At 43.3% G+C, this 27,131-nt stretch overlaps 2 protein-coding genes across 4 annotated transcripts in view; one reads left to right on the plus strand and one right to left on the minus strand.

The window, feature by feature from the left end:
• RasGAP1 (Ras GTPase activating protein 1) overlaps window positions 1–18,391 on the minus strand; it is a 61,502-nt gene extending 43,111 nt beyond the window's left edge. The window contains exons 1-8 of one of the 3 annotated variants that reach the window (XM_065429742.2): window positions 17,723–18,391; window positions 16,990–17,110; window positions 11,579–11,780; window positions 9,996–10,075; window positions 9,747–9,906; window positions 7,375–7,442; window positions 4,715–5,027; window positions 1,290–1,438 (exon numbers count right to left, since the gene is read on the minus strand). In XM_065429742.2, the coding sequence (XP_065285814.2) occupies window positions 1,290–1,438; window positions 4,715–5,027; window positions 7,375–7,442; window positions 9,747–9,906; window positions 9,996–10,075; window positions 11,579–11,780; window positions 16,990–17,110; window positions 17,723–17,774 (1,145 nt within the window). In that variant the 5' untranslated portion in view covers window positions 17,775–18,391. Of the gene's footprint in view, window positions 1–1,289; window positions 1,439–4,714; window positions 5,028–7,374; window positions 7,443–8,069; window positions 8,092–9,746; window positions 9,907–9,995; window positions 10,076–11,578; window positions 11,781–16,989; window positions 17,111–17,237; window positions 17,684–17,722 lie in introns of those variants that run through there. The other 2 variants (XM_065429741.2, XM_065429743.2) reach the window with 2 other exon arrangements.
• A 329-nt stretch (window positions 18,392–18,720) lies between these two features.
• PIG-M (Phosphatidylinositol glycan anchor biosynthesis class M) lies at window positions 18,721–27,131 on the plus strand. The gene has a single exon (XM_065429744.2). It carries the CDS (start codon window positions 19,370–19,372, stop codon window positions 20,639–20,641), a length of 1,272 nt encoding a protein of 423 aa, XP_065285816.1. The 5' UTR covers window positions 18,721–19,369; the 3' UTR covers window positions 20,642–27,131.

Below are 27,131 nucleotides of genomic sequence, written 5' to 3' on the forward strand. Positions count from 1 at the left end.
TGACAAAATGCCGGTGACGTTTGACGTGACACTCCTGCGATGTCTAAACATGCTGGTCTTAGATGCATTTTGCAGGCACTTGACCACAGGTGTGAAGCAGGCACTCCACGACATGAGGGCAGACCTTACTGTCATTTCAGGAGGCATGACAACAAGCCTTTTAAAGATTGTGTGCATGAACTTGCGTGAAAAGATTGTGAGCTCCCGGTAACGCGATCAGGTGCGCATGGAGGGCGGGGTGAGGGGAGGGAGTAAGTCGGTGCGCGTCGTAATTTTTGGCAGGCGTCTCAGCAGTGGTTGCGCATTGATGAAAGCGTGGCTTAGTGCATAGGCAGCTGCGCACCCTGCTTTAGAGATAATCTGCCGCGTATGCAAATACTGGGCGTACCGAGACAGCGTGGCATCATGTAAGCTGTCTTCCAGTGTGTTTAGTATAGAAGGTCGCGTAATTTCAAGTTTCGATGACCTGTTGCAGCGAGAGGCAGATGAAGCACTCGCTCCCCGATACCAACACTTTTCTTGATAGCGTCGTCCCAGTGCGGGTGACACTATCAGCCGAGGGGACGGAGTGCGCACAAAAGCGTGGCTGGCTCCGCTTAATTTGTACCACCAGTGTGAAGATATTGTCGACGTGGCATGAAACCGTACTATACATCACGGACTCTCAAATTTATCAAAATGAATTGTTTTCTCATACAACATTGCTTTTTTCTATTGACAATTAGGAAAACTCTGTGGCCTCTTTCGTGTACAAAAAAGTTGATTGGTGATTGTACTTATTTGCATATAAAGTCGAATTTCAATACAACGAAAGTTCAATATAACGAAGCAAATTGCCAATTTTGACTATTTCATTATATCGAGGCTTAACTGTATATTCTGCATTATATACGGCAGGCACAAGTAATGCACAATACCACAGCTTTTGCAGAAATTACTTGGCTCCCTGCGCATCTTTCATATCGTTATCATTGGCAACTTTCGTAGCAAACATTGCACACAAAAGGCACACACAGGAGCATTGCCAATGTACAGTACAGTGTATTCCATTGGCTCTGGTGCAGATGCCTTTCAACAGCCTTTCAATATTTAATTTGTGCAATGCTGAAGGTACTTGCTGTTTCAGAGTGCACTCTCTCTCTCTAGACAAATAAAAACAATTAACAAAATCTGCTAACTGTGGTCTAAACATCTGAACTTTTGTATTTGTTGTTGTTGGGGCAATGCGGTCGTTCGGAAGTCTATGAAAGCAGTACAGTACAGTGAACGTGGCAACAGTCCACACTTACGTTGCACCAGCCACCTCCCAGCTCGCCAGTGCTCGCAGCAGGGGCAGAACAGAGCTGTGGCTCTTGAAAATTTTAACCAAAGGCTGGGCAGCGTCGTCCTTGTGTTGCACCATCTCGCCCAACACATAAGCTGCACTTGATGTCACTGGCTGCAACCAATGCACACAAGGTGGGCAATCAGTCTCAAATTTTGCGGCATATGATAAAAGCTCCCAAGGAAGAAACAGGCAGGCAGAAAAATACATATTCAAATGGATACTAGGAGTTGTTGGGGCCACCATACACAACTCGTTAGTTCACATAATAAGGATGATGCATGAAATCTCCACACAAATACATAAAACAAGAATTAACCAAACAATGAAGAAAAGAGAAAAAAAAAGACAGCAACTTAAACAGAACAACATTGCCATGGCTGGTTTCTGCCCTATGAAAATGCATAATAACTTTTGTTGACTAAGAGCAATTTCTCTAAGACATAAGTGAAACCAAGTACAAAGCTATGCACCAACTTGCCCAACATTATACTCTGCTAAACCACGTATGAACCTTGCTGAACACTGAACAGGAAAGAGAATATCAATGCCAGTGCGATGTCATCATCGTTTGCACTCTCCCTCTTTCTTTGATCACTGAGCTTGGGCATGTTTTATAAGTATCATTCCTTACATTTTAGTATTGCTTAGCCAGTCCCGTTACAGTACACTGGACACTACCAGTAAATGTAATGAGACAAACAAATGAACAAGTGAGATTGCTAGTGACACATTCGTGAGAAATCCAGATGCCCATGCCCTTTTATGCAGGCAAAAATCTGTTGCCTTTATTTTTTTTTTTTTGTACCAGGACTGCACAAACACAGAATTTCAGAATGTTCTAACTCGTACTGACTGTTTTGTTACAAATGTGAAAGCACATGTTTTTGCACAAATTCAGTTGAGCTGACTTCTAATGAACCTAACGGTACTAACCTAGCAGTATGGAACATTAATACCCTATTAGCAAATACAATATCAAGAGCAATAACATTCAACAGTAAAAACATTAACATAATAACATTATAAACATTTTGCCTACATACAGTAATAAATACAGTAAAAGAAAGCATCACTGCAATTCTTGAATTAGCCTCCAGAGAAATGCAGAAAAGAGAAGAAGGCAAGATGTGTTACACGGTTTAAACGGCATATTGATCGATTACCAGATTACAAAATGCTCTATGTTTTGATTGGCAAGCAATGTTGTTGGGAGAGCGTTCCATAAACGAAGTGCACGAGGCAAAGCTGAAAAATTAAAAGCGCATCTATTGCCAAAAATTTGGGTTTAGCTGAACTGATTGTTCAGTCTTTGTGACAACATTGATGCTTTTTTCAGGTTTGATAAGGAAAGGCCAACTGTGTGAAGAAATCTACAAAATAATAATAGAAGGAAAATATCACAGCGAGTAGTCAGAGGTTGCACCGTCTATTATTAGATAGACTATTATTTGGCTTACACTCGACTGGTTACTATAATTTCTTAAAACGAACTGGCTCTCTCTATTCTGGATGCTTTCCAGGAGTTCAATCAGGTATTCTTGATGAGGAGACCATGTAGAAGAGGAGTGTTCAATTTGTGGCTATATGATAGTTATGTAACCTAGTTTTCATAGTGGTGAAAGAACAGTTCTTAAGTTGTGGTGCAGGAATCCTAAAGATCTGGAGGCGTTAGACAAAATGGAGATGATGTGACTAGTCCGTGAATGATTATGCTTAAGGAGAGCTTCTAAGTACTTATATTCTGTAGTGTGGTCAACTATGTTAGAATGAAATGATAAGAAAAGTAAGAGTTAACAGTTTTTCGTGAAAAGGAAACTACTTTGCACTCTGACACGTTTAGGGACATGAGCGACACAGCACACCAATCACCGATATGATACGTTCAAGAGGATTTTGGAGTGTCACGTGGTCAGCGGAACAGTTAATTGAACAGTATACAATGCAGTCAGCAGCAAATAACCGTACAGAAGAGTCACTGCTTGTACAGTTACTGCTTGTACACGCTCCGCATGCGACAACAGCTTAGCACATGGTGCGTCATCTTTTGACTCGGAGTCATCGTCCAGCAATCCTGACGAATGATCTCGCCGTCGTCGAATTCCGCGCATGTCAGTACAGCAGTGTCAGCACCTGTGAAATTGTCAAATGAGACGGTGTCCTGAATCGCAATGTAACCACTGCGCAGGTCTCGGCAAAACATTTTCGGCGTCAGTAGGGAGCACATTGGAAGGCGACAAATCCTAGGCCTCCCGGCACCCTCTTGCCGGCATTCCCTAGCGCAGTGCGCAGTCTGTGCGGGCACAGTCGGCACCATTAGACACTTGACGTGATGTTTCCGTATGCCGCGTTGGATCACCACAACCTCGACACAGCACACAAAGCAAACATCACCTCCCCGTCACGCCGACGCCAGTCGCACAAGCAAAAAACGCCGCCTCTCGCAGCGTCGTGCACGATGAAAGAAACAAATCAGCTGCTGGATTGTCTTGACATGGCTTACTAAGCTGAGACTGGAACCGCTGTTGCTTCGAACCAGGCAGAAACGATGATGATGAGCGGGGATTTGCTGTAGCGCCACTTCATGGGGCAGCAAGGAGGCTCCGTTCAAAACAAAAATGGCACTCGGCAAGTTGGACCATGCACCGGTCAGCATCGGTGCATGGTGCTCTCGATCGAATTGGTTCAAGAAGTGTCCGAAAAATCAGACGAGAAGTTGCAAGGTCTCCGAACTTTCGGCAGTTGTTATACATTATGGTCTATGGGGAGAATGGCGGTGCCGCGAAGCAGACCGAATAATCGAGCATGCCCGAATTTTTGGAGTCCGAAAAATCAGTCGGCGACTGTACACCATGGTTGGATGCTGAAGCCAGCATCTTCATGTACATGGAGAAACTGACTGTCTTCTTATGTTTTCTTTGTTATGAAAAATGTCTTTCTTTGCCTAAACACAGAGCTGAAGGTGCAACACCATGTGGCACATTGACATGTTGATGCTAGTATGTTCTGGATTTCCACGCCATTTGATGGGTACATTTCTTTATCTGCGATGACACAACAGTCTAGGTCAAATCAGCGGCAATTTTAATGAAAGGCTGACGACAGGAATATCATTAAACCCCTTCAATACAGATGTGCATGTATCTGACTTTATACCCAGGATGAATATTTTACGTAATCACTATAGGTGTAGCTTTGGAAAGGGTTGAAGGCATGTGTTACAGTGGCACTAAAATGGGTACTCAGGGGCCACAGGGTATAAAATGGCAAAGGACAACAGTGATTATAGCTTGCTTAAATCACAAAGTTAACGTCCCATTTTATTATTATTATTTTTTCTATTAGTAGCGTAGCATTAGCGACATTTTATTTCAGAATGGAAAAATTCACCTTTACAGTGGGTGACATGAGCAAGAGCTCACGAAGGTCCATGTAGAAGTGACTAGAGAAGACCCGGTCCGATGTAAAGAATAGCTTGAGTCGCAGGGAGCCGAGGCTGCCTGCTGCCGCTCCATTGGCTGAAGATGGTCCCATGGCAGTTGGGGGTGAGCGCTGACCCTCTGAGCGTGGCTGCAGAAGGTACCAGGCCTGGTGGGAACAGCTTCGTTCCAAACCAAGGTCGCGGACGGGGATCCGCACCTCCCCGAGGAACACGCTTCCAAACATGCCACCTACCCCACTCAGGTCATGCTGCAAGCACACCCTGCAATGACAACAGCAGCAGCAACAGGAGGTCAATGAGTGTTGGCCAGCCCAGCTGTGCAAGGCAGCTACAACCATAGCAGCATGTTTTACAGAGAAGTCAAAGGGTTTCAAAGGCTTCCAAGTCCACGACAAAGTATCTTCAAGGGCTAAAGGTTTTAACAAGTGAGCAACCCACATCCAACCACCACAAAACTAATTACAGTCGCCGACCGATTTTCCGGACTCCGAAAATTCGGACATGCCCGATTATTCGGTCAGCCTCGCGGCACCGCCGTTCTCCCCATAGACCATAATGTATAACAACTGCCGAAAGTTCGGACACCTCGCAACCTCTCGTCTCATTTTTCGGACACTCCTTGAGCCAACTCGGTCGAGAGCACCATGCACCGACTCTGACCGGTGCATGGTTCGACTTGCTGAACGCCATTTTTGTTTTGAACGGAGCGCTACTGGAAATCCGCTCATCATCATCGTTTCTGCCTGGTTAGATAGAGTGGCTCTGCAGCAGTTCCGGTTTCAGCTTAGTAAGCCACGTCAAGACAATCCAGCAGCTGATTTGTTTCTTCGTTGACGCTGCGAGCAGGCCGCGTTTTTCGTTTGTGCGACTTGTGTCGGCACGGTGGTGTTTGCTTTGTGTGCTGTGTCGAGGTTTCGGCGAGCCAACGCGGCATACGTAAACATCGCGTCAAAGGTCTAATGGCGCTGACAGTGCCCACGCAGACTGCGCTGGGGAATGCCGGCAACCGGTTGCCGGGAGGCCTAAGACTTGTCGCTTTTCGATGTGCTCCCTACTGACGCAGAAAATGTTCTGCCGAGACCTGCGCAGTGGTTGCATTGCGATTCCGGACACCGTCTCATTTGACAGTTTCATAGGTGCTGACACTGCTGTATTGACATGCGCAGAACTCGACGACGGCAAGATCATTCGTCAGGTTTCTGCTGCACCGCCGGAGATGATGCACCATGTGCTACGCTGCCGTCGCATGCGGAGCGTGTACAAGCAGTGACTGTGCTTTCAGCCGCTAATAGTGACCGTACGACCCTCTCCGAGATTCAGGCTTATCTGATTGCGCGTAAACGGAACAGCGTGCAACGGCGCATTCACGATTTCTTTCAAGCCTACTGCCGACCCCGAATAAGTGCGTGGAAATAAAGGATTTTTTTTTTTCTTAATCTGCTTTTTCGGACACCTGTTTATTCGGACATTTTGGCAGTCCCTGTGAGGTCCGAATAAACGGTCGGCGACTGTAAATGGGACTGGACCAGCTGCTATTCTACTAAGCTTAGACAAAATAAAATTTAATAATTTTATGCACAGCAATTGAAAAGGCTTAAAAACTAAGCATGCAAAACTGAATTTATCATTTCAAGGATGGCTGCTAAAAACCTCTGTTAGAGGTGCACAAACTTGCATGCCCTAGCATTTACAGCATATGTAAAAGGAAACAAAGCCCTTCTATGCATGGCCCATCAGCTGACTCTAGGACATATAATCAATCTGCTGGTTCATCTGAAGAGGGAGGTGAAATATTTAGTTTGTGATATTGTGTCCCAAAAACAGTAGGCTACGAGGGGCGACATGACAGAGGAGGGGTCCTAATTATTTCTAAACATCTGGGGTTCCTTAATATGCTACAAAATCTCAGTACATGACCATTTTTGCATTTCACATGTTGTAATAGGAGATGCCACAGCAAAGCATCAAACCCATGACTTCCCTTGTTCTCAATAAACGGAACATAAACCACATGCCTTAGCATAATGGTTCCTTGAGCACTTGTCTTGATTCTATGGTGTATGGCACGATAAAAATAGGTTTTGAGCGTTTTTATGTTCCCCCTAGTAAGCCACCCCTTGCATTTTAACTCATGAAGTTCAGCCAGAGGTAGGAGTATGTGTGTAAAGCCCTTCTTGTAGCTTGTGAGGGGCAACACACAAGTCGTAACAGGCAAGCACTGCTACTTTTTGAGCAGCAGGCCAATGCAAAATAAGGCACACAAAGCCCTGGACTATCTATGCAGCCCTTTCTCAGAATCCTCTAGAAGTCTAGGCTATTGCTATGAAAACATCCGGCCCACACCTGGCAAAATGTAGATTTCCACTGAAACCATTTTTCAACAATTTCAGCCTGATGAGGAACACCTCACGTCTTTTAGGCATGGAAGCAATTTCATGTGAAAAATTTTGGTACAAAGTGTTTTCAATCTAGTAAGTAATAACACAACAAGATCAGTTTGAGCACCACAATGACAACCAAATATTTTAATTCATGACAAAGTCAGCGTAAATACATGTGTCTGGCTAACAAAGCCCCTGTTACAAAACTACATCAAAATAATTCTCACCTAAGTTCAAGGTTGCTGAGCTCATCCTTTATAGAGCGTATCTGCTTGTCTGACCGCTGTGGCTTGAGCTGCAATGAGGCATATCAAAGAATGCTGCCACATGAAAATAACCTACTACAACATAGGCAAAGTGAAAAAGATTTCCCAGAACAAAACATACAAGTTGGAAATGACTATTACAGGGTCACGTGTCATGCGTTTCTTCAAACACACCATAATACACACAACACAAGTCCTATTGAAACAGGTGCTATCATGCAATTTCCATGACGTTAGCGCATTATACAAAAGAAAACATCAGAAGAGAAGCTTGCACCAAGGGATCACTAAACAACTTGCGTACAATGACATTTAACTACTGAAGATTAAAACTTATGAAAAGAAACAGAAAAAATATGATCAATGAGCCCTGCAGTTATAAAATTTTCTAAAAAACTTGAGCAAAGCTTTTTATGTGAATAACTGTGGTGCACATGTTCTTTTGTTTGTCACATTACTTCTTTCACACATAAACTAAACAAAAAACACCAATGATCAAGAATGACGGCCTAAAAATGCACAATTAAATATATGTCAGCACTGTGTCCATCCTTCTGCTTAAAGATTCATACTTTCGTTCCATCCTTAGTGGGCCATGTAACAAATGATGCAGTTCTTTACCTTACTGATCAAATTAACGAAATATTTTTACTTACAGAACCAAAAGTGATCAGAAATCTGGAAGAAAGCACAGCAGCGTGGTTTCTAATCTTCTTAGATATACTCTTTTAGCAACATTTGTCTTACACACACTAATAGGGTGTTCCCTTTAAGATTGGAGAACACAGCACACTGATGAGATTAAGCAGATGTGTTCAAACACTAAAATTTTTGAATAAAATGTGAACATTCAAGAAAGGAATACCCCCCTAATATTGAATAACCTCTTATTTCTAAACAAAGTGAATATAGCTTGAGTGGAGTCCATTTTGTAAAAGATAGAAAAACAAAGAGGCGGTTATTTATTTTATACATGCATGTAATGCCATTCACAACTGGATGCAAAGCCAACTAAGGAGCTTGTAATTGACAGTAATGAAACAAGGGAACGCAGTGTCACCAGATGCATGTGGATTGTCATGTTCATTGAATGAGAAAAGCCTGGCAGCTGCACATTGTTCTAAAAGCATGCAAACAGAGTGGAACTAACTGGTGAAATTAGTATAAATTACATTGCTTACACTGAGATAACAAATTTGCATCTAAACTGCCTAACAGTTAGCAGACGTTATCTGCCCGATGCAGTCACTTAGGAATTGATGCCTCTGAGCAACAACCATGGCTTTCCTGCAACAAAATCATTCGAAACACTCATCACTTATGTTGGTCTCTTTCCCTCAAGGGTTTGAAGTGTTGAAGTGAGTCCCGAATATTCGAACAGCAACAAATATTCAACAATTTCAAACAGTGAATTATCAAATCAAATAGGACTTTATCAGGAAAAACTATTTGATACATATTTGAAATTTTAAATACCTGCACAACCCTAGATTCAAGACTAAATATATTATTGCTTAAAGCAATGCTATCCTGGGGCGTTTGCAAGGAATGCCGCTGTTTAGTGACCATTTGCGAGTATGGAGCACATGACAAGCTTTTTCACTAGGAAACATCTCAGTCAACATAACTGCGACACTCCAACACCACAGACAGGTTGACAAAAACCAGAGCCTATCGCACACTCGCACACCCCACTGAACTCACCCTGCACGAAGTCTTTCTCAAAGTACCACCCGTTTGCACCCATAAACGACACATTCCAGTTCCAGCACTGTTTCTTGACTGTGTATAGATGACACCCAGCTTCGCATTTACGAGCAAGTTGGCACTCGCACTAGAAGGCACTCTTACTGCACATCGATGCTGGACCGCTTCACGTTTCTGGGCAAAATGTTCACTGCAGTCCCCAGTGCTGATCACTGCTACTGCTCCATTTAGTGTTTACGAACTAGCATGCACTTGCATTCTAAACCACGCTTTGCTGCATATTGAAGGCGTTCCCACTCTGACTGATGCTTCCTCTGAGCCACTGTCTCCTCCACACGCACTAGACCCTTCTGCCACATTTTCTTTCTGTTGGTGCTTGCATCTGAGCTATCATGCACCTGGTTGCCTTGAGCTACGTCGGTTTGAACTGACTCCAGCCTCAGCCTGTCGTGCAAGCCAGCAACCAGCAGCCACAAAGAGGTGAGAAGAGGCCAGCGAAGCTCCGCTCTAGAAATGGTTACACTTAAGCCTGCTTATATCCAATGTTCAGCCTCAAGTAACACTCATTCGCCACACCTTTTAAGCTACAGGCTAAACAGAACAAATCAATTGTTTTGCACACTCACATCAAAGGCGAAGAAGGTGTCCTCAAAGCGGGGGCAGACTGTTTTCCGACGGACTTTGCTTTTGCGGGTCTCCTGCTTAGTGTTGCCATGGCACAGGGTCACTTGAGCGTATGGGTTGCAGGAGCCATTCACCAAGTTCAGGTCACTGCATTCTGACACTCTAGTGGGCAAACATGACAAGAGCAATGGTAAATGCAATGAATACAAGCAAAATCTCAAAATAAACATAAAACAATAAAATGTACTTGCCTTACTACAAGTTTTGCACAGGGTCCGTATATGGAAGACTTCGTTGACGGCTCTAACCTAACTGAAATGTGAGCTTTTCCCTGCAAGCACGAAAACAGGAAAAAAAGAAAGATTAAATTGGGAGTTGTTTAACATCTTAAGGCCACACGCAGGCTATGATAGATGCTGTAGTGGAGAGGCCACAGATTAGTGGCATACACCCAAATCTAAGTTAAGTAAACATGAGCTTTTGCAATCTGCCCTCATTGGAATGTGGCAACTGCTACTGACAAATTGAACCCGCAACCTCGTGCTAAGCAGCGCAATGCCTTAGCCACTGAGCCATCACGGTGGGTGAGAAAAAAAATATAGGAACAAATGCCAAAAACAAAAAGGCACAACACGGCTACACATTTTTTCCATGACACCAGACATACTTCGCTTGCTCTTAATTACTATGAAACACGTGGCCTTTTGTAAATGTTTGTACGGAACATAATCTTCTGACGGCGCTATCGCAAAATTTTCTTTTGGGGATGAGCAAATAACTGCATAGTTTCTTGACATCGGTGTTTGGTTGCTATAAACAACCCCTAATGTAGTGGCCGTGCACAGGCAACCTTTATTGCAGTTATTGTCAGTGCAGTATTTGCAGGTTGCACATCACTGAAAGGAGATTGTCAAGCATGTGCCTCGAAAATCTTTTTATTATGTGAAGCAGCAGAAGCTTGATGTGGGCGAGTTGGTTTTGCATACTTGCATTATGTGTTCTAGTGGTCTGAAAATTTAAAATTCAGCTGATGTTATAGTTTTTAAACCAGATTTGAAATATGTCTTCAGTTTTTGTGTAGCTACTGTAGTTCCTAAGTTACGTCCTACACAGTGGCAATATATAGGATCCTTATAGGCACCTTTTGTGTACTAAATTTTCTCAAAAAGCATTGTGCTGTAGCTTATTTTGCTTTTTGTAGATTGCAAAGTGTCAATAACTAGCCTAAAAGCGTGCACAATTACTGGAACTATGCAAAAAAGATTAGGACAATTCAACAAATTTATTTCAGAATCACATGATACATAACCTTGTGCATTTATAATTGTTCTAGCTATACTAATGAAATGTGGCATGTATACTTTTAAAGACGTGTAGAATGCTGATAGCAACTTCTTGGAAAAGTAGTTGCGAAATTACAAGGTTATATTCAGCTAACTGTAAAAAAAATTTGTTGAAGTGTCCTAATTTTAGTGTCCAAAGAGAGTAACGACAGCATGCCCTGCCACATAGTTGCGCATTCCGACTATGCAGGGGGGTGGGAACATGGTACACCTAAGCGCTGTTGGGAATAAAGCTTATGCTCATATACGCGTGCCCACAACGGCACCTTTGTCCAAACCTTTCCGAATTTGACTCCCCCAAATGCTGAATCTGCACCAAAAAAAATTCGGCATTTACAGAAAATGAAACTACGCACTGAAACCATATCAAGAAGCCTTTTTTTTTGCAGTTTTATACTTGTTTGCAACCCTTTCCTAATGCTTTGGGCGAACTGGTCACTCTGCAGTGATACCAAAGACATAGCAGGTGTGCCTATGAATTTTCAACCTACCTGCACTTCTGAGTCGGCGTCTACAGGCATGATAGGGAACCAGTTGTCTTTGCCATAAAACTTGTGCATTCCCTCTTTCTTGATAGAGACCTTGCCCAGCACTTTGTCCTTGTTAGAGGCTCGCTCTCGCTCAGCCACATAGACTGATAGGTACCGGAACTCCCGTGGCACTTCAAATTGGAAGTCCTCGGAGAAGAAGGGACTGTAAGAAAGAAGTGTGCAGGGACGTTGTGAAGTAGCTCTCAAGACACCAGCGCAGCGTCAGCCCAACAGAAGTTTAGCGAGACACAAGTTCAAGGGGATACTAAAGTCAAACAAGGCTGGTAAAGTATCTTTTTAAACACTACATGCATTCTAATAGCAGGAAAAGCTTGACTATTCCAGCAGAAAATTAAGGCCTAAATTCCTTTTCTTGAACGTTGTGCATAAACCTCAGCTTCAGTACAACTGTGCAACATTGCAGATTTCGAAGTATTTACTCATCTCAAAACTCATTCGGTTGTACTATATTGTTTTTTTTTTTGCGATGCAATGCAGTCCTTTAATGATAAAAGGTTAGCAAGACCTGTGTAGAAGCTCTCAAAATCCATGCCATCACTGCAAGCTGGTGAAAGAACTTTATGGCAGCATTGCCACTCTTCTTTCATTTGTTTTGCCTTACCACATCTGTTGTCATGGCAAGACTGGTTGTTTTGCTATTGCACAAGTGCAATTTAGTGATACAGCTGAACTATTAAAATAATTCTCTTTAGCATTTCCTTAAATAAAAAAGTGCTTGTCTACCAAAAGCAAGCTAGGTTTGTCGATTGGTGTTTAATAACTGCTACTTAAAAGAACACAGTTAAACTAAACCAGATTGAGAAATTGTGCTTCTGGAATACCAAATATGTCAGTATCATTGTGATCTGATGATTAATAAATCATAAAGGATAAAAAAGAACTATGGGGGCACCTTATCAATACTTATGATGTGTAAATGCGAGTGGATTACTTGCCACTGCATTCAGTGTTGCAGTGAAATGTTGCCGAGTTAGTGCTGCTGCTTATGAGGTCGCATTAACACTAGACACAACCTGGCCGATATCTCAGCTGAGTTTTATTTGTAGTGTTCTCATTAAAGTTGTGTTTCATGCACACTGCATTGAGCATTCTTTCGCAATGACACCTTATTTCAGCACGATGACACCACTTTACCGAGCGACGACAGTACTTTTCCAAGCAGTACCATGGTGTTGACACTACATTTCTTCATTGGGTTTGTAGGTGAGCTCTACCTCATACTATGGGAGGTGTCGTCGTCATCATCTGAAGAGTACTTGAAGCACGATGCATCTTATTCGTCGTCGTCGTACATGGGCTCTGGCAACGGTGTCTGCGGGTCCCCAACAACACAAAAGGCAGAGCAGGCGGCTGCGGCTCGCTCTGCCATCTAGTGAAACACCCTGGTGGGCGATTCACTAGATTTACAAATGCGGGATAACATTCTACCACCACACTCCACTGCAGGCAGAGAGATGATAATGATGCGCCAAAAAGAAGAATGCGGACTCATTGGGCATAGAACCACATGCACAGGCTCGAAGATACTCATCACTGTTGCCTGTTGTAATAGAGGAGCAGTGCAACGGCAGCGCAGTAGTTAGCGCGCTTGACTACGGAGCGGTAGCAATGGCAGTGGGGCAGAGGATCAAATCCTCACCGTGGCAACTTTTCTTCTTGTTTCTTTTTTTTTTTAAGTCAGATGAAGGCGATGTAATTTGTGTGCCATTTTTCTGCCATGGCTTTCTGATGATGGTGGGGTCGCACAATGAGTCAAGTAATGCTTTCGCATTAAAATGAAAGATGGGCGGCGAACTACTAAATTCCTGCACCTGTCTCTTGTCACATGGTGTATTGTGAAGCCAAGTTCACAGGGCTAGTGTGGAATAACATTCTACTACCAGACTCTGCTGTAGGCAGAAAGATAATAATGATGTGCAAAAAAAGAAAATGTGGACTCACTGGGCATGAAAAAATGAAGTGATGACAGTGGTTAAGGCAGAAAATAACATCTCATTGGCGCAATAATGAGCCACTGCATACTTGCAGGTATGCGGGAGTGAGTCACCAAACTGACACCCTTGCATGAGCAACTATGCAACTGTTCCTTTGGCCCTATCGTGTGATTGGCGCTGTTATCGCTAGTCAGGACCCTGCCTGGCATATCTAACATAATATTTAGGAATCACTTCTATGGACACGATCGCAATTCAATATTTTGCACTTGCAAGCAATATTCAATCGTGGTCATTGACCGTGGCACATTAAGAAGGTGATTATGTCAGAATACATGAAACAACTTGGAAACAAAGGCTTGTTAAGAAAACCAAGATGGAATACACTCAGCCACGGAGCCTTGCAGACATTGAAGTATAAAGGGGCAATGCAACAGCTTTTTAAACCTAACATTTTCCCTCTGGTTCAATTTTCAGGAAGTCAGAGTGCTTATTGCAAAAGAAAGCAATGTAAACTGGTGCCCACTAGTAGATACTATTAAATCAGGAAGTTCTAATTTGCAAGCTATTCCGAACTCGAATTTTGGTGGCTACCCCTCTTGTATTTCACTCCCCCGATGAACTTTCCAGCAAAGCAAGTTTAATTGTAGATGCATAAAGGCAGTTGGCATGCCACAGTGGCTGAACCTTCGGTATGCAAGCTCGCGTGCCAGCAGCCAACATGCCAGCCTTAAGCATGTGCTTCCAATAGGTGCAAGAACTGAAGAAAGATCTTGCTCTTTAAAATAAGCCTGCACCAGCGCCCCTAGTGCAACTGGTTCTGAGCTTTGTTTTGTACAGTTTGTTTTCTTTAGTGCGCACCCTGTTAAAATTACGAAAACGCAATGGCATTATATTCCTTTCACATGGCACTGATGACAGTGCAGCACCATGAAGTGCTCATTATGTTTTTATTCAATTATCATGATCTCATCATTTTCATCTCACACTTTCAAAGTGCCACAGGGTGGCAGTATCATCAACGTTGTACTGCAGCACATGGAACATCGATGAAAGAAAATGGGCAGTTAAAATATCTGTACCACAAAAGCATGGATACAGCATGGAAGAAGTCAGGAAAGTTGGCGACCAAGTACATGGTAAATGAAAGGGCAAACTGACAACCTGGAGTCACCAAAACAAAAGGGCGAGAAACAGAGACAGTAAATTGGATGCAAAGGATGTGGAAAAAGAAAGTGTATGGACATTTACAAATACAGCAAGAAAGAAATCAAGAGAGAAAATCCGTACAATAACACAAAGCGTGGGCAGCACGCAGTCAAAGAAAACGAAACCGTTTGACCGCCCGCGTCCTTGTCAAGGGCAATTTCAATTATTTCTTTTGTCTAAACATGAAACAGAACTGGACAAGTAGCATTTCATTTCGTCTTATAATACAATACGAGGATGTTTTGTGCAATGAGTGGTTGACTACTAGTTGCAGAATTTAACTGAGGAGTGCTTTCGTCATCGGGCAAGTGCTTGAATATCCCGGGGGAGTCTCTAATCATGTCATGCTTTTACCTCCATTTCTCGATTATTAAGACTCTGTTCGCGATAATATTGACGCCTTAGAGATTCTCGAGCACTAATCTATCACTTTAGCTTGACTTAATATTTGCCTTTAGTGTCACTTTAAGTGGTCAAGATTGGAGTATTTGTGGAAGAAAACCAGGCAAGAGATTAATGAAACCAGGGCCGTTACAGGCATAGGTAACTGTATAGGTTTCAAAGAAGAGAGAGAAGATCAAGGAGAGACAGGAAAAATGCTAGACTGCAATTGACATAAAACCTGATTGGGCCAAGTGGTCTACGTGACTATTTGTTGCCACCTTGTTTCAAAGGGGATGCCAATAGATATCAACATCCCAAAATTTCTAGGGCAAGTCGCAGGGCCTCTTGAAGGTTTCAAGGGATACAGAGGCAGGCTAAGGAATTTCAAGAAGAATATTTTCTATAGTGCAGACAGTTATAGATGAAGAATAGACAGGAATGCATACAAGCAAGTAATGAGAGATAATTCTCAAGAAAAAGATTGCTTGTTGGCTCTTTACGCATGACAAAGCTAAATTAATATAGACACACAAGCATGCACAGCTCACAGTAAGAATAAGTGAGAACTTGTCCAAAACTCGACATTTCACAACAGCGAGTGATGCAATATAGATTTTTGAAGTGTGCACAGAGAAAGACATGAAAGCAGAAAAGGACAGACATGTTGAGTGCCTACTTCCAGCCAAGACATTGTGTGTGTACTTTTCCTCATTCACGCATTTGTGTGTGCTTCTCAAATGCAGCTTAATTATTATACACAAACAATCCTGAACAGCTTGCTTTGCTTAACACAAGCAAGCCACCTCACTGTATAACGATCGCAACGTTTCGAGTGTGCGTGGAACTGTGTGGCACAGCAATCACAATCAAAGTTGGTACAAAACAGGCAATTGCCACTGCAGCCTCTTCTTTTGTCAAGTGATGACCATAGCTGTGTCATCAAATAAGAGCATGCAATGCACTAATGAAATAAGGTCAATGTTTTCTTAGTTACAATGCTGTAATGAGCAAAGCACAAATAAAGCACAAATATTCAGTTGTGCTTACAGGCAACACTCAACAACTCTGATTGATGAAGAGCGTGCACCAACAAGGGACTTGGCTCACTACCACTGCAAACTACCATGCAACTGTGTGTTGAACTGAAACAATGAATTTGACGTCTCTTATCACAGACGCACTTTTGGTTGTCAGCAAGGTGCAGCTGACTAAAAAAGAAACGTTCCAGCAACAATCACATCACGGTGGGCCACTCGTGAAAACATTTCGGTCGCTCAAATGGGCCGACTATAAGCAGCAGAAGCGATCGCAGTTTCGTTCAAGACAATCTGATTTCAGTGCAGCGTCGGGTCAGCGCAGGACAGGCCCGCTACAACAGGTACCGCGGATGTAGGCGAGGCAGACGTGTGCTGCATAATCAAGGGAGGCGCGCACATCCGTGTGCGAGCGGCCGCAGAGAAAGCCAGACGGAAAACAGAATGGGTTGCCGGCGAAAACAGGTCACCCTTATCGGGTTCGTGGCGAGCGTAATTAAATGGTGAAAAAGACTGTCACATCCACTCCCGACTACCCACAAGATAACAGGTGTGTATGTGTGCGCGCGCCCAGCGCCGTGACACAAGCATCGCGCCGATAAAAGAAGACGAGGAGAGGACGCTTTGCGTGCTTCTTATCGGGCGTAAGAAACGGTGAGGCGATCTAAGACGATCTGCCTTCAAAGGAGACCGGAAACGGGCACGCACGCGTGCAGCGCGGATCTAGCGCAACGCGTGGGAAAGAACCGCTTTCAAAGAAAAATAATAAACAGAAGCAACGGGGGCTCACTTGAGGGTTTTCTCCTTGGTCGTCGTGCGAAATATCTCCTCCTGGTCGAGCTTGATGGCGCAGTAGACGTCACGCTGTTCCACCGAGCCATGGCTTCTAGGCGGCAGATTCTTTGCTTCGCCTGGAGAACACCGAGAAAGAAAAGAAAATGCCACACTAGGCCTCTTTCTCCGACAACGCCACAACGCAGCTCGGACGATCGCAGCCTTTTTGTTTGTTTGCTTTCAGTTTGCCACACTTTCGGGTACCTGTAGGACCCGTGGGTAGTCTCGAGGAGTCATCTTGGGGCGCGGCATCGACAACGGAGTCACCAACGTGAGGCAAGAACGGGGGTGTGACGATCGAGCAGCTTGCGAAACCCCATTCACAAATCCTCGCTACAACTCTCATGAATGAATGAAGGAAGCAAAAAATTTTTTCCGGGATCATTCATAAGAGCCCAAGGTCGTTCCTGGCGCCAACCACGCGGCCGGAAAACGGTGGCATCAAACGCCACTGATGACGGGCGTATCACGATATAAAGACACGCGGAACGGACCGGACGAATCTAAAGTACAGAGAACTGACGCTACGACGAAGCAAGCGGCAACCTGTTGGATAGGCCTACTCGAAGCTCCCATTTCTGCACACGCTAGAAAACAGCGTGTAGCAACACATTAGCCTTAACTAGGGTTTGAACCATAGCACTAGACATTCAGAATTCGGAATAACCAAAATAAAACGAATGACTTACCGATCACAACGCGTAATCGCTCTATTAACCGCACATCACTATCAGCCGCCATCTTCCATGTTTTACTTCACGAAATCCCGTCACTACGCGAGAATTCGCGAGAGCAACGGAGCTCATTCATGAGAGCGCACGGCGGCACGGCGATACAAACAAAAGATTGCAGTAGATAGACATACTTTGTATATGGCGAAAGCTCTCCTTCCTACTGAGGCGGCTATAGCGGTTTAATAAACTTTTTATCTTCCAACTTAGCGGAATTTAAGTAGTTAAACACCCGTACTGCTATTTATTCGTTCATCGGTTTTCTCTTGGATATGTATGTACATACACCACTCTCGCTTTCGCAACGATTTCCGGCTACGCTACATATCGTTACTCTGTATTGTATATCCATAGAAGACTTAAGCACAAAAATGTCCCAATATCTGTACTTTATTGTAGAAGTGTTACCAAGTCAACGATTTGCGAAACTTATTGTAGGCGCGGTGCTGCAGCACGAGTTTTATCTGTAAGCTGAAGCTCGTGGCGAAGCTGCTTCATAAAATTGTAACCGTTCGGCAGCGCAATTTTGTGCAAGGTAGTACACAGTCATTATTAATTAAACTCGCAGATGCTTCACAAACTGCCAGTTTATAAGTTCGTTCTCAGCTGCTTAGACGCCTGCTAACTGTTCTAACTGTCTGTCTGCGCTGAAGTAAAAATTGCGACAGCCGCACCGCTGCGCGTCGGGTTAGTGCACAAATCACAAATGAACAAAACTTGGGTATTGCTAAACATATGTTTACTTTCGGAAAGTCCATGGTGATAACTTTCTTAATCAAAATGTAAACTTTAATTAGTAAATCGGCTCTAGATATATTTGTATCAAAATTTGTAGTACTTGAACCCGAAGTTTGTTTGTTTGTTTGTTTACTTGCAGTGATTACGAAAATGAAAGACGCTGTCGACCCTTGCCAAAAACAGGCATGTGCTATTCAAAAATGCCTGCAAGGTAAACCCATATATGATTTATAATAGTCAGCGTGCTGCTTGTGCAGGCATATGCTCGCCAAAATAAGGTTAACGAAAGATGTGGTTATCATGGGTACCCCTTCGAAGCAAGCCACTGTGGGTTTTCGATCGATCGCAACATCGCTTTGGATGACTCGATTTCGCGCCTCCATTGCACGCATCCTAACTACACGCATGTGAATAATAAACAGTGGTGGTAGCTAGACCGTTCCATGCAAGCATTTACGAACTGCGCATGCTAGGCTAAGACCATGGTCCGCTTGCATAGGTTTGAGAAAGTTCTTCCAGCTCAAAACGTCTATACCCTCAGTATACAGGCGTGCCCGACTTCAAACCTGTGCGCCTTAGTTAACTAATTTGTTGTTGGTTCTCTTTTGTTCCCGAAGCAAACAACTACAAAGAAGAAGCCTGCTCGTCCTTCATCGAGGAGATGTTGAAGTGTTGTGAGAAGTGGAAAACAATGTCTGCTTGCTGCGCCGGGTTTCTGAAAGACGAGAAGTCGAAATAGGTTGCAACCGTCGACGAGACATCTTGGCGGGATTTAGAATTCGGGAGCGCTGGCCTTAGAAGTTTTTTCCGTCCGACTGTGTTCCCCACGGTTCTTTTTTTCTACAATCATCAGATTTAGGTGTCACAATGGTGCAGCAGTCGAGCAGGTTCAACGTGGGCAAAGTGAAGCTCTACCACCACCTCGTGCTTGCGGGGCTCATACGCGCCGGGCTGATCGTCGTCGGGGAATGGCAAGACCAGAACCTGCAAGTCAAGTACACCGATGTCGATTACCACGTCTTCACCGATGGCGCTGCGTACGTGGCCAAGGGGGAGTCGCCGTTCCTGAGGGAGACTTACCGGTACAGTCCCCTGCTGGCCATGCTTCTTGTTCCGAACGTGCTTCTTCATCCGGCCTTCGGAAAAGTACTCTTCTCTGCCGTAGATGTCCTGGTTGGCTACTACGCCTATCACATCGTGCGGACGGCCAAGTTCAGTGAACGCAAGGCTGTGCTTTGTGCCTGCCTGTGGCTCTACAACCCCATTACTTTCGCCGTTTCCACACGTGGTAGCTCCGATTCCATCCTGGCACTCATCGTCGTGTTCTCTCTCTTCGCCCTGCTCAAGAGCAGAGACACGGCTGCCGGCCTGGCTTATGGTTTCTCGGTGCACCTCAAGATGTACACAGTGGTCTATGCGCTCCCCATCTACTTGGCCCTCCAGACAAGACTGCCCTCTGGGTCTGCAGCAAAGGGAGAGTTGGAGAGCTGGCGCTCTTACTTGTCCCGCCTGCTGTTGCCCAACCGACGAAAGCTCATCTTCCTTGGCTCCAGCGCAGCATCCTTTTTCCTGCCAACCCTTCTGTGCTACCTGGCTTATGGTCGAGAGTACATCCAGGAGGTGTTCCTTTACCATGTCTCCCGGAGGGATGTCCGTCACAACTTCTCTCCTCTCTTCTACCCACTGTATCTGGCCAACCATAACACATCCGACAGCAGTGGTGGCAACACATTTGCTGCACTCTTGCCACAGCTTTTGCTGATGTTGCTGCTGTCCTTCAAGTATGGCCAGCTGAATGACCTGCCTTTTGCCCTGTTCTGCGTCACATTTGTGCTAGTGAGCTTCAACAAGGTGTGCACATCACAGTACTTCCTGTGGTATCTGTGTCTGCTGCCGTTGGTGTTGCCCAAGCTGGGCCTGAGCATGAGGCGTGGTGTACTTCTGCTGCTCATGTGGCTCGGAGGCCAGGCACTGTGGCTGGTGCAGGCATATTACCTCGAGTTTGGCGGCAAGCCTCTCTTCCTTCACGTCTGGGTGGCAGGCCTCATGTTCCTTGTGGCCAACACTTTCATCCTTTGCTTCATGATGGCCCACTACCAGAGCCACATACCTAGAAGCAAGAAGGCCAAGAACAAGTGAATGTACCGGTTTGAATTTAGTTTGCTTTTTTTTTGTTGTTGTTGGAGAGCAACCAAAACTGGAATTGTGTCCCTCAACTGTAGTCAGCAGGCTCATTTTTGTTCCTGACAGTAGCCACTCAGAACTGCAAATGCAGCATAGTCCACTAGAGATGGCTGTGTCTTCAAACCTGCAGTAGTGTGTGTAGCAGATGGAAGGTACACACTGGCCTGTCAAGCAGCAGTTTATGCCTGTGTATGTGAAATTACAATCTTGTGAACTTTGGCACAGCATTCTTGCATGGTAAAGCTAGCAAATTTGTAAATAGAGGTGATGCGTGTCAAGCACAATAAGAATGTGCAGTGCACGTGAGGGTTTTTGGTGTCGTGAGCAAAGCTTTGTGCCCTGTATGTTTCACAGAACGCCTGCATATGCACCACAGATGGAACACTGAGCTTTGTCACCCTGTTTTGGAAGGCTGGGTAGCACTAAATGTAAATCTAATAGATGGGGCAACAGGAAAGTAATGCAGCTACCTTGGACGTACCATCATGGAACTTTGCCATAAGCTATCTGACATTATTTTGTAGGCCAGAAAAGTCACGATTCATCTCGTGAGTTGCTCGACGTCGTACGCAGCTTGTCGGAGCTAGTCTTGAACTGTGCACAGAAATTTTACTGATGCTAAAGTGCAGAAACTTGTCAGTCACTGACTACTCAAAAGTAACGTATGCCATTATTTAAGGGCCAAACATATGCCTGCGTACATAGCTGCCCACGAAGATATGACAATACACAATGTGTTAGGAGACCATGCAAGTTGATAGTTACCATAGAAACTGTTGCCAGCGAGTGTAAAGCCTGTGTGACAAAACACTGTAAATGTCTCCCACATGTACACTGTAGTATGTACTCCTAATGATGCAGAAAACATATTGTACATATAATACCACCATCTGAACATCTGCCTATGTATCCGTTAAGCTGATTTTTTCACTACACTTTCGCTGGCGGTGACCAGTGAAAGTGTGGTGACCAAGTCATGGGGCAAGCTAAATGGCTTGTTGGCTGATCTGTGTGCTTTTTCTCATAGTGACAATCTGAACCCTTAAAACCAAATTTATTTTGCATGGCGTTTAGACAAACTTCTATATTTTTGTCAAAAATTAGTGCCACTCTATGTAAGCAATGCCTTCAGCCAGATATGTAACAAGTTATCTTTAGGCACCCAGCAGAAAAGCATATTTGCAAGTGACCATCATCTGGGGAAGCTACTTGTAGCCATAGAAAGCACACACAATCAGTAGTTTTGATGTAGCATCTGTACACAACCAAATTCTTTTGACAGTTTAATTTCTACTGACAGCAAAGAACATGCAGAGTACCTTTTTTGTTTGACTAGCTTAGTGTGCTCAGTGATCTACACATTCATTCATGAATTCTACGCACACCTTTACCCCCCTCTAAATCACAAGCTTCACTTGTTTAGGTGAATATAAGTATTTTATTTAAGGACTCCACAGTGGAAGTTATGTGAAGGAGAGGGATTAATGTCTTTAATGACCTGAACTCCCTACTCACAAACAGACCTCAAGCTGAATTGCCTTCTCAACTCCATCTACTGTAGGACAGGGCAGCTCCTTGACTGGAACTGTCTGTACTTCAGTAATACTCTTCAGTTATTCCTGAAACAAAGAATCAGTTGGAATACATCTCTATTCCTGTGTTCTCAAATAGAAGAGCAGGTGTTAGGAGTGCCCAGTTACGAGTTTTTGCTTGTAAAACTGAGCATCAATATTGTATCTGTTGAAGCACAATAATTACTTTAGTCTGCCAAGCAGAAGAACCCGTAAGAATGCAAGGCTGGAAATGTGGGACATTTGCAGGTGCATCATTAAAATGGGGTGGGTATATCAAAGTCAGACAGTGAAATCTTTCAATGCCTACAAATATTCTTCAATCACAGTAATATGGTATACTGTGAAGGAAGTATAGAACATTTCAGACAGGCACATGCAAAGGGAAATGTGTTTTCTTTTTCTATTAAGATTAAGGAGATGCTAAAGAGAAAAATAGGTTGAGCTGTATTTGTAATTACCCTTCTACAATAAAAAAAAAGCCACTCTCACTATGGGAGGAGGCTTAATAAGCCATAAAGGATGCAAAAACAAAAGACTGGCCAGTGACGCATTCCTTCAAGTTTAAAAAAATCATGGGGTTTTACGTGCCAAAACCACTTTCTGATTATGAGGCACGCCGTAGTGGAGGACTCCGGAAATTTTGACCACCTGGGGTTCTTTAACGTGCACCTAAATCTAAGTACACGGGTGTTTTCGCGTTTCGCCCCCATCGTTTCCACATCAGCTTGTCATGATGTATTTTGACTCCGTCTGCCTGGGCCTTGTTAATTTTTATCAGAAGGAATGTGTTTTATTCTAAAGGAACAAGAGCCTGAACTTAGAGATTTTCAATTATTGAGCTGCACCAGTCGAAATATGAGAAAATATTTTGCAATCTGCGGTGTTACACTGACGTACAGGCACTGTAGTTTCGACGAGAAATGAAAAAAAATGGAACTTTGACCTTTATTTTCTCCTCTAATAATCAACCTATTACCACAAAATTAGCAAAGAGGGAGTTTTTAAGGGATATCTTATCAGTCTATTCTAAACTGATCAAATGTTTCTTTTTGGCATCACTCGAAGTATCAGTGGTATTCTCAGCACTTTTTGAAGACAATGCCTGATGCACAACCTAAGTCTAGAAAATTGAAAAAAAATGTCATTTCTTGCTTTTTGCAAGATGGTAATAAAAATCAAATTCTAAAGATCCTGGCACCAGAGTTTATTGATGTATGATGCACCTTCTTTTATCACAAATGCTATTAATTGTAAAATAGCTTCCTTCTCAACAAAATATCAAATTCTTCATGGACAGTAGATGTAAGGAAACTTACTCTCTTCCTTTTGAAAGGAATAACCCCATAAAGATATTCATGTTGGAACTTTTAACGTTTGTGAAATGACCAAAATTCCCGCTTTTGAACATGATAGGTCCTGGACTTTTGCAGTGGAGTTTTCTGAGCCCCATCGTGATGGCTACTTAAGAGTTACATGGGTATTTTTGGGATGTCTTAGCCTGTAACAAAACAGTGACTTCTCTTTTGCGTAAAATGTAAGCTGCAGGTGCAACAAGCACGACATGCATAGCCATTTCGATAGGCCCCCTCTGCACTCATCCTAGTCTTCTTTTAAATGTAACTTTATTTTCTTTATTCCCCCCCCCCCTTTTCTTTCCTTGTGTCCGGCCAGTTCACAAGTTTTATGTACAACTTGTATGATCTCAATGCAACTAATATGGCATACGTAGCCATTTTGACGCTCACCTCTTGTGCACTTCCTAGTCTTTTAAACGTGTTCCTATGGGTGGGCAGCGCAACCCGGATGAAGGACAAAAGGAAGTACACGATACGAGTGCACACTAACAACTGGTTTATTTTTTTAAACAAGAAAATAAAATATACAGAAAATGTAAAGACGTGTTCTTTTAAACATGATTTTTTTATCTTGTTTCTTGTATCGAGCCATTTACAGATTTTATTTATAATTTCTAAAATCACTGAACACTTTTCAGTTTAAACCATCTAGATGTGGTAAAACGTAAAAGCACGTGCATTGTAAATGATCCCAAGTCATGTGAATGGCTGGAATGGTGACTCGGGTGGTTGTTGAGATAAGTGCGACTTCTGTTACAGTAGCGAAGCTGCATGAGCAAACATGGAGAACCGTACTTTCCACTGGCCCATTGCTGAATGGCATAAAGTTTCTGACAAAAATTGCCATATGGAAATGCAGCGCTAATGCCTGTGGTAGCTCCCAACGTTGCTGAAGTTCTGATAGGCTGTGCTGGGATATGCGTGAGCAGGAGACGGGCACCCCCAGCCAATCAGCATATAAGCAGCCAATGAAATGGACATGTCCACTAGGTGGACACTTACAGAACAACCCCCCTCCCCCCAGGTTCAGGACTGTTAACAAGCTTACGCATTTAATTCTGCAGGCCAAGAGAGCATGTATTTCTGCACCTTAGACTCCAAATCTGCAGCTTGAAATGCTGAGCAGAAGTGCTGTGGTACTTAACGTGTTAAGAGGTACGAGCACTCAGAAGCAAATGAAGTGCTATAATATGACAGTGTAGTCTGAAGTGGAATCTGCACTGGCTTGCTGGAAAACTTTTCTCAAGTTCTAAAGGATTGTGGTTAGGTGAGTTACTCATTCTCTTCACAACTATAGATGCATCAATTTTTCACCATGGCACAGAATGTGCCATTAGCACAAGTTGAATCGCGAACAACAAATATCTGATCGTAATGCCCGCTAAATGCAACTACATGAAAATGCCACGTGTAATTATTGTGTAGCCGGTTTCTAAGTGTGAAGTAGTCCCAAGTGTATGTTTTGGAGTCTGAATTAAGGCTCTGTTGCAAATGCAGGTGTACCTGGAAATGGAACAATGCATTCTGGTAGTTTCAGAATCACTCATGTTTGAATTTATGCTGATAGTACCTAAGGCCACACATTCATATTATCGTGCTTCATTTATTGCTCTTGAAAGAGTTGGCATCTTGTCTTTGCATTGTCGTTTTCTTTCTTGTAGTAGTTTTCTTAATTAAAAATACTTTTATATAATATACACATGTCACAAGTGTCACCATTTGACTATGTTTACAGAATTTCTGGCTTAGGATATGAAGAAATGTAATTATCATTACAGCTAAAATACTGTCCAGATTTAGCAGTATTCATTGCTAAACAATTGTTACTTAAGCAATCTAGTCCTGAAAGTTGGATATGCAATTTTTGCACAGGAATGCCATCTGTTAGAAGACAGCAAATATTCTGGCTTAAACATTAAGGAATAAAATGCAGTCAGAACTGCTGGAAGCTTGCCACATCACCTACAAGATTTAAATGTCTCAGGAAAATTTTCTATACTACAAGCTGCTGTTGTCACAACACGGAATGGTCTATGCAATATCTTGGCTCGATCCAATAACAAGTAGTTCAGGCCCCACCAGCCCAAGCCAATTTGACCTATTGCGGAAGGCTAATGGCAGATTTGGAATAAGAATAGATTAGAATAGTTTTACGTTACCCTGGTCCTTGTCAGTAATTCACATGGAAGCAACTAATTTTCCACTTTCAGTGCACTAATTATCACAATTTTTTTTTTTTACCTGTAATAGTTAGCCATGTCATTTGCGAGTGGTTTGCTTCCCTTCATTGCCATGGTGGCTAACAGTTGCAGTGTTGCATTGCCACAAGCAGTGTTCATGTGAATGTGTGCTTAAATATAGTAAGCTACTTTGGTCCTACGAAACGTGTGTTATGTCGATGCAACTAGCATGCCTCGCAGCGGAACCAGCTCAGTTTGTGTTTTCTGCAACATTTTAGTGATCCTGTCCCATTGAGAGCGAACTTGTAGAAAGGCAGAGGTGTCAGTCTGATCTAGTGCACTGTAGCCTGCTGCTCTATGTAGGGGGAATGGGGAACAGAGAAGTGACGATGACACAGATGCACGTATTACGCAACCAAAGAAGCAGTGCTGCAAGCTTCGAGTCCACTACATTGTCATGTATGAAGTCCAAGATCGCACTCGGCAGCTGTGCTGCTGCACATTTTGTGTGATGTGGATATTCTGTTGTTTGTACTTAGTATTTATTGTGAGGAATTAAGTGCTTATTGTTTGCCTTAGCGTGCAAAAGTAGTGGAGAGGAATGTAGGCGGCTAGTAGTTTCTTTTAAGCGTTTGTATGATGCAATGCTAAGAAGAGAAAAAAAGCAACATCTAACTATGGATGCTGAATTTCAGAAAGTGGCCGTGCCTTTGAAAAGGCGCGTCTGCTTGGAGGTAAGAGCCAGACAGACACAAGCACCGTACAAGAGTGTGAAGTTAGGCTAGTTGGTTTGTTGTCAATGTGTTGGGTAACAGTTCAGGTGTGACAGGAGAGAGTGCACACATCCTCTCCACTATCCATGCTGATGACCATTGCACTTCATACCCAGCAGTCATGGTGAGATTTCCACCATATTTCTCTCCATAGTGCACCATCTACACTCTGTAGACAAGGATGGTCTGCTCTGTACATTGTAAATATCCTAGTCAGCTGAGAAACACCCTTCGGTTTTCATTCGTAAGTGCTTTCCTTCAGTGCAAACATCAATTTGTAGCTTATCAATTTCTGTATGGCCCTTTTGTATGCACTTCTTGGTTGTGTTATCAAATATGGCTGTATCTGTGGACAAATGAAGCTATTTTTGTGATTTTTCTCCAATATGCACCCTCTTGCTCTTGTGTGACTGTGCATCATTTCAGAGATGCAAATCTAGTGTTCTGCTCCTGAAATGGCCTAAAACACCCAATTAAGGATTGTTTGTTAATGTATTTGTTTACACATTTTCTTTGATTGACGTGTGCATCCCTTTAAAAGGGAAATAAAGAGGCAAAACAAA

Source organism: Dermacentor albipictus, chromosome 1 (assembly GCF_038994185.2).
Source record: "Dermacentor albipictus isolate Rhodes 1998 colony chromosome 1, USDA_Dalb.pri_finalv2, whole genome shotgun sequence".
Lineage (NCBI taxonomy): Eukaryota > Metazoa > Arthropoda > Arachnida > Ixodida > Ixodidae > Dermacentor > Dermacentor albipictus.

Bases quoted from the DNA above. Each gene is read 5' to 3' on its own strand.
- PIG-M (XM_065429744.2), top strand. From the start codon at position 19,370: ATGGTGCAGCAGTCGAGCAGGTTCAACGTGGGCAAAGTGAAGCTCTAC.